Source organism: Harmonia axyridis, chromosome X, assembly GCF_914767665.1.
Source record: "Harmonia axyridis chromosome X, icHarAxyr1.1, whole genome shotgun sequence".
Taxonomy (NCBI): Eukaryota; Metazoa; Arthropoda; class Insecta; order Coleoptera; family Coccinellidae; genus Harmonia; species Harmonia axyridis.
In genome coordinates, this window is record NC_059508.1 from 4,155,277 (window position 1) to 4,167,610 (window position 12,334).

Here is a 12,334-nt window from a genome sequence, read left to right on the forward strand (position 1 = left end):
CTTGAACAGTGATGCCAACTTAAAGTATTATACCTCGAAAAGAAACACCCGTTACCTACCTAATTGGTGGTGGTAATAAAATTCGAGCTACCGATCAGTTGATATCCAAAATGAAATCCTTAATATCAGTAAAATAGTAGTATCATTAGTGTGGCGAAGTACTGAAAAGGGATAGGTATTATGGATAAAGTGAAAGTGGGAGAGCTTATAGCATATTAGCTGATGAAACAGCAGACATTTGACTTTTGAGGATGAGAACAAGAAGAAACTATTGGAATTATATTCTAATTATATTTCGATGCAAAGTGTTACAGAGTACAAGAAGATTTTGTTGGTTCTGTCGAATCAGGATAAAGCTTTGTTTTCCTATTGTGCGTCACATAAACTGACCCTGATGATTAACGATCTCAATGCTCTATCTGATATCCGGATCAAACAAAAATTTTTCAAATGATCAAAAGTCACCGTGATGATGCAGAAAAAGTAGCTGAGGAATCAATGACAGATGCCTTTACAAACACCGAAAAGCTCGGACTGTCGAAAGACAAATTCAACCAACCAACCAGCCACTAGCCCATCTGAGTACTGGAGAAGGTCTATAATTATTCCTTACTTGGATTCCATCATCAGAAGATTTCCTGAAGAAAACACGCCAGACATTAAGCATACTACACCCTGCTCAAATGAAGACAATTCATTCCATTTCCAATGTTTGGGACACTTTTTCCAAGTTTTATTATTTAAACATCAGAAATGAACTCGAATTGTGGCGAAGGATATGGCAAGACAAACCTGAACTAAATTTCAAGGCGCTGACCGTTATTTTTTTTAAGAAACACGGGGCCTTTTTCCTGAGACGGAAAAGGCTTTGGAAATTTTGATCACTATACTTGCACTGTATTCAGTAGGAACATAGGAAGTCGAAGAGGTATCCGGTGTAATCATCGAATTTTCATGCAGGTAACCTACAAACTTCCGGTGTTTCATGGTTATTGGTTAACGACGGAATGGCATTGGAAATTTGATTATGAATTGAAATAATAGATTCATTAAAACACAGAACAAGGTTCAACTTATTTATTGTGCACAGCTTACTCAGTTGAGATTCAACAAGTAATTAATTAATGCTTAAGTTTCAAGTGGTTGGCTTGGCTACATTAGTCGAATCCGAATGTAAACATTACATATCAACTCTATGCTCCGTAGGATGATAATTGGCCTCAATACATAGAGCCACTTGACCAGTTCATTTATTGAACCAACAGATTGCTCTGAATACCTCCTCGCCTTTCTATGATCCTGATGTAACATTTGGCTTTTACTCAGTGAGTAAAAGGTTGCTTGGAATATAGAAAAGGAAAGTAAACATATGGGCACGATCCCTAATAGAGAGAGATGAAAGCTTAGTGCGACCAATCACAGTTGAGCTAACCGAATTGAAAACGTTGCCGGCTCTATTTTCAATACGAAGGAATGAACTGAGGAGAAGATTAATATTTTTCCGACCATTCAGATAAATTGTCGATGTGGCAACGTTCATCCGGGAATTCTGTCATTTGGTTCTGGCTTGTACACCACCTCAGTTGGCTAAATCTTCATTATTCCTTGATTTAATTGTTTTGTATTTTCATTTGTTACCATTAGCAGTGATATTAGACATGCCTAACAGGTGTTTTTGTGTGGTTTCACTTTTATTGTGGGAGGTTAGTGATTAGTTTTCATAGGTGAGTTCCATCCATAGGCGTGCAGAATCCTGATTTTTTTCCTTAAAACAAATATTCAGTTATGTATAATTGAAACCAAGGAAAACTAATTTATACGACTAATAAATGTTTCCTTTTAGACTTCGATCGAATCAACTCGTACGAGAAAAATGGTTGCGAGAATTTCTTGGAACCGACCAATCTTGGAAAATAAAATATATTATCTTTGCTCGAATCACTTTCCTGAAGATTGCTTCCGAATAATGAACCTAAGACAGAGGCTTATTCGGCTTATTCCCCTTCTTCTTTTGCAATCAAATTGGAAATACCTCTGTAAGTTTGTAACGAAAACTTTTTTTCATAATTTGTCCTATTTATTATAATTCCTTGCAATGAAAATCTTCCTCAAAATATTATTATATAACATAAAGCAATTTGTAGAACCTACTCAGAAGGGAATGGAAGTATTGAAGAACAGGACTCAACTGAATCTGAATCTAAAACCCAATCATCATCAAAAAAAAGATTGAGATTTAACCCTTCAACTACTTTTAGCTGTCCTTCAAAATGTGCATCCTCTACCACTTGTCAACTTGTTTGGTAGTGACATTAATAACCTAAGAAAAAGGCTTATCCAAGGAGGTTTGTCTTCTGCCATTAAATGTTTATACGTCTGTTTTTTCATAATTTGTCATATTTATTATAATTCCTTGCAATGAAAATCTTCCTCAGAATATTACCATATAACATAAAACAATTTGTAGGACTTAATCAGAAGGGAATGGAGGTATTGAAGAATCTCTTTCTGATTATAAAATACAATCTCCATCAAAAAATTATTCAGAAGAAACACTGACTTTATCCTCTTCTTCAAAATCTGCATCATTTAACTCTAGTGCCACTTCTTTCTCTGGGGAACTATGAATATCTCGAATAAAGTGAGATATTTTGAAGAAAAAACTAGAGTTCATTTTTAAATTCTACTTTTCTAGGTAGAGACAGTTTTTCACAAATCCCAGCTATATTGGAGATTATTCACATCGTCATTTGGAAAACCCAGGGCAGCAAAACAAATTCTTCAGGTTATCTCGAAGAATCCTGTCCAAATTCAAGATCAAAAATTAAATATTAGTAAATCAAGTGTAAAACCTTAAATCATCCATATCAAATTTACAAGATCTGATGAAAAATATTCATCACAGTTTTTCGGTGAAGAAGATATGAAGAATGCATTAAACGTGAGTAAAATATTTCAATAGTTGAATGTATATTTTTCATAAATTGTAATCAGAACACGAAATGGTAGTTTGAATCATTAAATATGAAATAATTTGATTTCTGAAAATATAAATTTTTTAAATTGAAAAAAATTATGAACATATTTTCATTTTGAAAGTAAGCCATATGAATTTTCCATAAAAATCAGTAGTTGAATTGGATGGATAAATCTTTCATATACAACAATAATTCTCTTTTTTTCTAGTTGACTATTTCTGGACCAACAAAGCTTCAACTTCCGCTAACATGATAAGCGCTGAAGTTGAATAGCACCGACCCAAAACTACAGTTAAAAAAAACCTTGGGGTGTCTTACCAATGCCTCTCAATTTGTAGTTGATGAGGCTGAAAAAATATTCGGGTGGACAGAAAGGGTTTTTAATATTTTCGATGAAAATTATTCGAACTTCTTACTCCGTCTAGCTCTCACTACATTGAATAGAGTTGATCCAAAGTTGTTCAATGTTTCAATCAGCATCTGTTTGATGATGAACCAAAGAGAATCCATGACCCTGCTGTAACGGAAATGATTCTTGAAACCTATTTCAATTTGAGGATTCGCCACGAATTGAGAGAGAAATCGACAAAGTGTGAAATTAGATTGGAATCAGTTGAGAAGTAGATTGACGAAAACTATAATATTCGTAAACCAATAGATTTTTCTAATGAATATATTAAGTACACATTAAATTCAAATGGGTTGATTATTGTAAACCAATAAATTTCTGCTTAGAACATTAATAATTTAAATTCTCTATTTCGGTAATAAATATATTCTGTTATTTTATCTAATGTCTTTTCTCTCTATTGCTACATTCATGACCTGTTTTGATATGATTGATAATATACAGTTATATTTTCCTTAGATCAAAACTAGGAATTTTTCTAGACTCATTAGTAATTATTATTACCCTATGGGTATTATTGTACCCATAAAAGCAGAAATGAAAGACAAGGAATAGCAAATAATTGATTTTTATAGTTTTATGTTAGAGAACGATCGGGGAACTTAAGTTGGGCACGGGAAAATAGGAATTTTTTCGTTAGTAATTTTATTTATTTTATGAAAGTAGCAATTCTCGATAATTTTGTCATGTTTCAACTTGATATCAACCAAATAAAATATATTGATTATTCAAAGTTATGCATATATGCGTTAGTCCCTGTTCCACAAATTTCAACAATGAAATAATTATTTCAATAGTGCTTGTTCAAAGATTTTTATTCTGAAAATGAACAAAATGGTGACCTTAGACAATTCACCTCGAATTTTCAATAAATTATTGTTCATGAAAAATCGTTCGATCTAGCTCATTATGTTTTGAAAAAGTTGTATAAATTGAATTCAAATCCACCAGCCGATCATGCCAATCATTGTTGAATAAATAAGAAGTCACTTTCTCTAGAAATTCACAGATATTTGAAAAAATGCAACAGAAAAAAAGATCTCCTGAAAATTACGACTGCCCTTCAACATTTAAGAAATGTAAAATAATAATTTGAGTGTAAAATCGTAATTCGTAAAGTGAAGAAGATTTTATTCGTATTCATGTTGAATGTTTTAGCAGAAATCTTCCTTTCCTAACTTCACAATGGCTAAATCATAAAAATGAGAAAATCATTGACCTTTTGAAGTACGAACGAATTTTCATAAATAAATCACAACGTAAACTATTTCTGAGCATAATTTTGAAATAAATCGAAATATGTTACGCCACTGCTAAGGCGTTCCGTCAGACAAGGAGCCACGACTGTTGGCATCAAACTAATTACATCAATCAATAAAGGCGATGCCCATACCTCTTATTGATTTTCTAAGGGTAACAGGATCACTAGAAGGTCGAGGAGATATCCGTTGGTTAACGTAAAAAATTCATTGTTGCTTATGCAGACATTTTACTCTATAATTCTAGAATTTATTTAAATTTTGATTTTAAATGTTCATAACAATTCAATTCATATCAATATTCTTCGAGTGTTGAGGTTTTGAATAGAAAGAATATATTAGCTTCTGCTTAATGTCGTAGTGGAAAAGATTTCAAAATTGGATCTCCCGTTGTAAATAAGAAATTGGATGTTCCAGGTGATAAAACTGAAGATGTGAGCAAACTCACAAACGTAAATAGTAATGAAAAAATTGAAACGCATGTTGTTATCGAGGAAAAAGTGAAAAAACCACTGACAAGAGTTCTGGAAACTGAGAAAATAGCTGTGAAAGAAACGAATCAAGGTGAGTTCATAGTGAATAGTTCCCTCTATTCGTATCTATAAACTTTTTATATGTCTCCAAAAGTTCCTAATTTGTCATAAAAACTGTAGATTGTTCCACCGAGGACAAACTTGAGAAATTGGGATCTCCAAACCTCTACAAGATCATCTTTAACATCATCAAAGGATAACACCTCTACATTCCGAAATGCCTTGAAACCAGTTCCTATAGTGTCCAGAAGAGAAGAAAGAATATCGAAATTTAGCAGTACCAAGTCCCTTAGCGTCACAGATCTTAGGAAAAACTTCGAAGAAATTGCGAAAACTGTTGCAGAGGTACCAAAGTACTCGACCAAAAAGTTGGACTTATTTCCTAAAGTAACGAAATCAGTTGCTAGTTCTCCAGATGCACAATCGGATAAGAATGTCGTCCCAAAAATAAAGGTAAGATTACCTTGCCTAAGAGCTAGATACATAGATTTTTTTATACGTGATCAAGTTTCAGGATTATTTATATTGAGAGTGAATTTCACTCAAATTAGTTCCACCCTTTGAAAAATATGCTTATGGCTGACCTAGCAAATTTGTATTTGATATAGTATTGTTATCAAATTGTTCTTCTTTGAGTTTGATTTAAACAATATATGTAATGGAAAATATAAAACACTATTCTTTGGTTTCAAAGAAAACTTTCTTATCTTCAGGAATGATTAATTTTTTATTTGGCCTCAACCAACCAATATTTTTGGTACTAAATTATTGAAACTGATTTGTGTCGAGGATTGTTCATAGGTTGTAATGAAGGTTCAAATACCATTGCAATTTTCCGAATGTCTGATAGAAGTATTCTGAATATGTTTGTAGCAAATATCATCTGTAGGAAATGAATCAGTTAGTAAAGTTGAAGAAACTCGTGAAAAAACCTGCAAGGTAATCCTGAAGCCAAATGTCGTTGGAGAAAATGTTGGTATCACAATAACTGGTGGAACTGATGAAAATAAGGATATCATAGTTCATCGAATAAGATATGGAAGTGTTGCCTATCAAGATGGAACTCTGACGAAAGGTGATCATATTGTTTCAATCAATGGAAAGGACACCAAAGGACTAAGTTACACAGATGCTGTACAACTACTGAAGGTACGCATGAGTTAATTTTTCAATTAGATAAGGTACCATAACTTTTTGACTATAAGAGTACAAGACCTAATTCCAATTTTTTTTCTGCCTTAGGCTGTGATAGAAATAGCTGTGAAGGACGAAGTACCAAAAGACGTAAAAATGTTGAAAAGAAGATCTATTTCCCTCGACAATACTTTAGATACAGGTACTGTAGCTGTCTCTTCTACGATTCGAATTTAAAGTCTACATTTTCATCATTTTTTGCTTCAGAAAGGGCTGCTCAGATTATCGTTATGTCCAAAAAGCCTGATCATGAGGTAATCCTGCAGAAGGATCAGAATGGTTTAGGATTCAGCGTAGAAGGAGGAAAGGATTCGCCACAAGGAGATGTACCAATTACTGTGAAGAAAATCTTCCAAGGTTGAAATAGTTTATTTTTTTATTTTGAGCGCTCATTCCCCGAAAACGGTGGTATATCATTTTGCATGATGTCTGTATTCGTCAAAATTCTTCGATAACTCTCAAATCTTGGGAGGAATCTCGTCGTCAAAACCAGAAAAAATTCACAACCGATCCGACCAAGTCTGAAAGTTGCATGTAACAGGCCAATTGAAGAGTCAGACTCCGAAAACTCTTCATCAAGCCAAGCTTTTGCTTCAACTGTATTTTTTCCCTTCAAAAAGCAATATTTTATCAGCAAACGAAATTCATTTTGTCAAATAACAAAAGTAGCTACTTTTGTTATTTGACAAACGATACGTGTCGAAATTTTACAGCAGTCCGACCATTAGTTTGTGAGATATTGTGTTGTGAGTGTAGGTAGCTACCTACACTCACAACACAATATCTCACAAACTAATGGTCGGACTGCTGTAAAATTTCGACACGTATCGTTTGAAGGTTGGTACCAACTAAAAATCATATGGATTTATTACTAGCATGGCCATCTGTGCATCAGACCGGGGACTTCTCAATTGGCCTAATAGATTTACAATAACAATTTCAACCTTTATTTGAAATTTCATGTCACTTTAACTAAAGAAAATTCGAATAAAATATGGAAAAAATTTTGCCGATATTTCCTTAAACAAGAGATCTCACTTCGACTGTTGAAATTCAGTTTGTATATGTAAAATTATCACTCGAATGGTCATTCCGAAATTTCAGAGGATCATATCATGAGAACCCTGAATCTATATACACTAACCGACAACAATGACATTGTAATAAATCACATCATATATGCCTATAACCTGTTCTGTGGTAAGCGAGGGAACATTTGGCGCACAAATGAAGTAGCGCTCAAAAGCTCCTAATGTCAAGTCCATTCTTTTCTCGAATTTCATAATTACATGATTATAAATAATATTATTCTTCTGAATTTCAGGTGGCGTTGCCGATAAAGATGGTAGGTTGAAAGATGGAGATGAAATCTTGTCAATAAATGGAATAGATTTCTCAAATCTATCTCGAATCCAAGCATGGACCGTTATGAAGAAAGTTGATGTAGGAACAACAAAGATTATGATATATCGAAAATGAAATTTTTTGTTGCCATCTGTGTGTCGTTTCGCCTAATTTAATATTGTTGTTTCATATGAAATGTTGACTTATTAACAAATATAGAACGTACTGATATGCCCCTTCTAATCTTCATGAAATATCTCAGACTAATTATTTGAAAAAAATCAAGAGTTTTTAAATTCCAGTCTCAGCAGATAAAGCGTAGTCGTACTTAAGCTGTCTCAGCAGATAAATATGCGAAGTTAAGTTAACTTTACCATGTTATATCATTGTATATTACAGATGATCTGGACTAGAAAATTAAATAGAATCAAGCTGTTGAATGATGATAAGAATTGCCAATCAATTTCTTTGCATGTCACCCATACGCCATTTATTCTAATGGTCTTTAGAATTGTGATAAAAATAAGTAATTTCCTTTTTATGCTCAGAATGGATCCTACGGAAACCTAATGATAAGATTATACTCGAACGGTTCATTTTTTGAGAAAAATTGAGACGTCCATTGATAAACGGCCACAAAAAATGTTTGCTATCACATTGCAAGTAACAAAATTTGAGATACCTAATGAGTTGAAGGAAAAGTCTATGAAAAACTTATTCAGTTGTTGGATTTTATGAGATTATACCTAATAAAAAAATGTCCAAACTGAATATTTATATTCAATTGGTTTACTACCTAAACAACTCGAAATTTTATTTATTTTATTTTTTATATAATATAAATTATAGAAAAATTTTTCTAAGCAGAAGCTATAGTTCTGGATGTTTCTATTGCTTCGAAGCTTTTTCCGAGAAGCATAATTGTATATTTTTTATGATCGAGCAATCCCAGCATCCGTCGACAACATCGTTGGCTTTAGAGGAAGTATTTTTGTAGGACGCGTTCAACCACTAAATACTACTAAAGGGTTTTTCTTAGGGCTATAGAACTTTAAATTGCAATAAAACAACGATGGATTATTCGATTGACATGAATTTTATTTATCCGCAAGATAATCTTGTGGCATTACATTTCAAATATGATTTCTGGCATATGACCGCCACGGCCGGCTCGGATGTAGTCCAATCTGGACGTCCAATTTTCGATGACTTTTTCCAACATTTGTGGCCGTATATCGGCAATAACACGGCGAATGTTGTCTTCCAAATGGTCAAGGGTTTGTGGCTTATCCGCATAGACCAATGACTTTACATAGCCCCACAGAAAGTAGTCTAGCGGTGTTAAATCACAAGATCTTAGAGGCCAATTCACATGTCCAAAACGTGAAATTAGGCGGTCACCAAACGTGTCTTTCAATAAATCGATTGTGGCACGAGCTGTGTGATATGTTGCGTCGTCTTGTTGGAACCACAGCTCCTGGACATCATGGTTGTTCAATTCAGGAATGAAAAAGTTAGTAATCATGGCTCTATACCGATCACCATTGAATGTAACGTTCTGGCCATCATCGTTTTTGAAGAAATACGGACCAATGATTCACCAGCCCATAAAGCGCACCAAACAGTCAGTTTTTCTGGATGTAACGGTGTTTCGACACACACTTGAGGATTAGCTTCACTCCAAATGCGGCAGTTTTGTTTGTTGACGTAGCCATTCAACCAGAAGTGCGCTTCATCGCTAAACAAAATAGTGCGCGATACGTATTCCACACAGAACTATTATTTTCGAAATGAAATTGCACTATTTGCAAGCGTTGTTCAGGCGTGAGTCTATTCATGATGAATTGCCAAACCAAACTGAGAATAAATCACAGCTGTTAAATCGGTCGTCATCTTGAACAGTAATGCCAACTTAAAGTAAAGAAAAAGAAAAGAAACACCCGTTACCTACCTAATTGGTGGTGGTAATAAAATTCGAGCTACCGATCAGTTGATATCCAAAATGAAAGCCTCAATATTAGTAAAATAGTAGTATCATTAGTGTGGCGAAGTACTGAAAAGGGATAGGTATTATGGATAAAGTGGAAGTGGGAGAGCATATAGCATATTAGCAGATGAAACAGCAGACATTTGACTTTTGAGGATAAGAACAAGAAGAAACTATTGGAATTATATTCTAATTATATTTCGATGCAAAGTGTTACAGAGTACAAGAAGATTTTGTTGGTTTTGTCGAATCAGGACTAAGCTTCGTTTTCCTATTGTGGGTCACATAAACTGACCCTGGTTATTAACGATCTCAATGCTCTATCTGATATCCGGATCAAACAAAAATTTTTCAAATGATCAAAAGTCACCGTGATGATGCAGAAAAAGTAGCTGAGGAATTAATGACAGATGCCTTTACAAACGCCGAAAAGCCCGGACTGTCGAAGGACAAATTCAACCAACCAACCAGCCACTAGCCCATTTGAGTACTGAAGAAGGTCTATAATTATTCCTTACTTGGATTCCATCATCAGAAGATTTCCTGAAGAAAACACGCCAGACATTAAGCATACTACACCCTGCTCAAATGAAGACAATTCATTCCATTTCCAATGTTTGGGACACTTTTTCCAAGTTTTATTATTTAAACATCAGAAATGAACTCGAATTGTGGCGAAGGATATGGCAAGACAAACCTGAACTAAATTTCAAGGCGCTGACCGTAATTTTTTTTAAGAAACACGGGGCCTTTTTCCTGAGACGGAAAAAGCTTTGGAAATTTCGATCACTATACTTGCACTGTATTCAGTAGGAACATAGGAAGTCGAAGAGGTATCCGGGGTAATCATAGAATTTTCATGCAGGTAACCTACAAACTTCCGGTGTTTCATGGTTATTGGTTAACGACGGAATGGCTTTGGGAATTTGATTATGAATTGCAATTATAGATTCAATAAAACACAGAACAAGGTTCAACTTATTTATTGTGCACAGCTTACTCAGTTGAGATTCAACAAGTAATTAATTAATGCTTAAGTTTCAAGTGGTTGGCTTGGCTTCATTAGTCGAATCCGAATGTAAACATTACATATCAACTCTATGCTCCGTAGGATGATAATTGGCCTCAATACATAGAGCCACTTGACCAGTTCATTTATTGATCCAACAGATTGCTCTGGATACCTCCTCGCCTTTCTATGATCCTGATGTAACATTTGGCTTTTAGGTTGTGAGTAAAAGGTTGCTTGGAATATAGAAAAGGAAAGTAAACATATGGGCACGATTCCTAATACAAGAGAGATGAAAGCTTAGTGCGGCCAATCACAATTGAGCTAGCCGAATTGAAAACGTTGCCGGCTCTATTTTCAATACGAAGGAATGAACTGAGGAGAAGATTAATATTTTTCCGACCATTCAGATAAATTGTCGATGTGGCAACGTTCATTCGGGTTATCTGTCATTTGGTTCTGGCTTGTACACCACCTCAGTTGGCTAAATCTTAATTATTCCTTGATTTAATTGTTTTGTATTTTCATTTGTTACCATTATCAGTGATATTAGACATGCCTAACAAGTGTTTTTGTGTGGTTTTACTTATATTGTGGGAGGTTAGTGGTTAGACTTCATAGGTGAGTTCCATCCATAGGCGTGCAGAATCCTGATTTTTTTCCTTAAAACAAATATTCAGTTACGTATAATTGAAACCAAGGAAAACTAATTTATACGACTAATAAATGTTTTCTTCTAGACTTCGATCGAATCAACTCGTACGAGAAAAATGGTTGCGAGAATTTCTTGGAACCGACCATTCTTGGAAAATAAAATATATTATCTTTGCTCGAATCACTTTCCTGAAGATTGCTTCCGAATAATGAACCTAAGACAGAGGCTTATTCGGCTTATTCCCCTTCTTCTTTTGCAATCAAATTGGAAATACCTCTGTAAGTTTGTAACGAAAACTTTTTTTCATAATTTGTCCTATTTATTATAATTCCTTGCAATGAAAATCTTCCTCAAAATATTATTATATAACATAAAGCAATTTGTAGTACCTACTCAGAAGGGAAGTATTGAAGAACAGGACTCAACTGAATCTGAGTCTAAAACCCAATCATCATAAAAGAAAACATGAGATTTGACCCTTCAACTACTTTAAGGTGTCCTTCAAAATGTGCATCCTCTACCTCTTGTCGACTTGTTTGGTAGTGACATTTAGAACCTAAGAAAGAGGCTCATCCAAGGAGGTTTGTCTTCGGCAATTAAATTGAAAATGCCTCTGTTTTCTTCCTAATTTGTCATATTTATTATAATTCCTTGCAATGAAAATCTTCCTCAGAATATTACCATATAACATAAAACAATTTGCAGGACTTAATCAGAAGGGAATAGAGGTATTGAAGAATCTCTTTCTGATTATAAAATACAATCTCCATCAATAAATGATTCAGAAGAAACACTGACTTTATCCTCTCCTTCAAAATCTGCATCATTTAACTCTAGTGCCACTTCTTTCTCTGGGGAACTATGAATATCTAAAATAAAGTGAGATATTTTGAAAAAAAACTAGAGTTCATTTTTAAATTCTACTTTTCTAGGTAGAGATAGTTTTTCTCAAATCCCCACTATATT

General features: G+C 34.1%; 2 protein-coding genes and 1 long non-coding RNA gene across 3 annotated transcripts; all 3 read left to right on the forward strand.

Moving 5' to 3' along the window:
- The first annotated feature begins 4,770 nt into the window (after nucleotides 1–4,770).
- On the forward strand, nucleotides 4,771–6,358 carry LOC123686114 (pro-interleukin-16-like). Its single transcript, XM_045626096.1, has 5 exons — nucleotides 4,771–4,844; nucleotides 5,008–5,098; nucleotides 5,199–5,210; nucleotides 5,300–5,632; nucleotides 6,053–6,358. Exons 1-5 carry the CDS (start codon nucleotides 4,771–4,773, stop codon nucleotides 6,341–6,343), a joined length of 801 nt encoding a protein of 266 aa, XP_045482052.1. The 3' UTR covers nucleotides 6,344–6,358.
- A 52-nt stretch (nucleotides 6,359–6,410) lies between these two features.
- LOC123686128 (pro-interleukin-16-like) lies at nucleotides 6,411–7,948 on the forward strand. Its single transcript, XM_045626120.1, has 3 exons — nucleotides 6,411–6,515; nucleotides 6,581–6,730; nucleotides 7,698–7,948. The coding sequence occupies exons 1-3, from the start codon at nucleotides 6,470–6,472 to the stop codon at nucleotides 7,850–7,852; spliced, it is 351 nt and encodes a 116-aa protein (XP_045482076.1). The 5' UTR covers nucleotides 6,411–6,469; the 3' UTR covers nucleotides 7,853–7,948.
- Nucleotides 7,949–9,577: 1,629 nt separating this feature from the next.
- Nucleotides 9,578–12,058, forward strand: LOC123686131. Its single transcript, XR_006748407.1, has 3 exons — nucleotides 9,578–11,334; nucleotides 11,454–11,646; nucleotides 11,755–12,058. It is a non-coding gene; the product is annotated as an uncharacterized LOC123686131 (long non-coding RNA).
- Nucleotides 12,059–12,334: the final 276 nt, after the last annotated feature.

What these genes read in the sequence shown, in the direction of transcription:
- LOC123686114 (XM_045626096.1), top strand. Translation starts at nt 4,771, where the DNA reads ATGCCCATACCTCTTATTGATTTTCTAAGGGTAACAGGATCACTAGAA. An exon ending in GGAGATATCCGTTGGTTAAC is followed by an intron (nt 4,845 to 5,007) that starts GTAAAAAATTCA and finishes TTAATGTCGTAG; the next exon opens with TGGAAAAGATTTCAAAATTG. An exon ending in ATGTCGTCCCAAAAATAAAG is followed by an intron (nt 5,633 to 6,052) that starts GTAAGATTACCT and finishes ATATGTTTGTAG; the next exon opens with CAAATATCATCTGTAGGAAA.
- LOC123686128 (XM_045626120.1), top strand. Translation starts at nt 6,470, where the DNA reads ATGTTGAAAAGAAGATCTATTTCCCTCGACAATACTTTAGATACAG. An exon ending in CGACAATACTTTAGATACAG is followed by an intron (nt 6,516 to 6,580) that starts GTACTGTAGCTG and finishes TTTTTGCTTCAG; the next exon opens with AAAGGGCTGCTCAGATTATC. An exon ending in TGTGAAGAAAATCTTCCAAG is followed by an intron (nt 6,731 to 7,697) that starts GTTGAAATAGTT and finishes TCTGAATTTCAG; the next exon opens with GTGGCGTTGCCGATAAAGAT.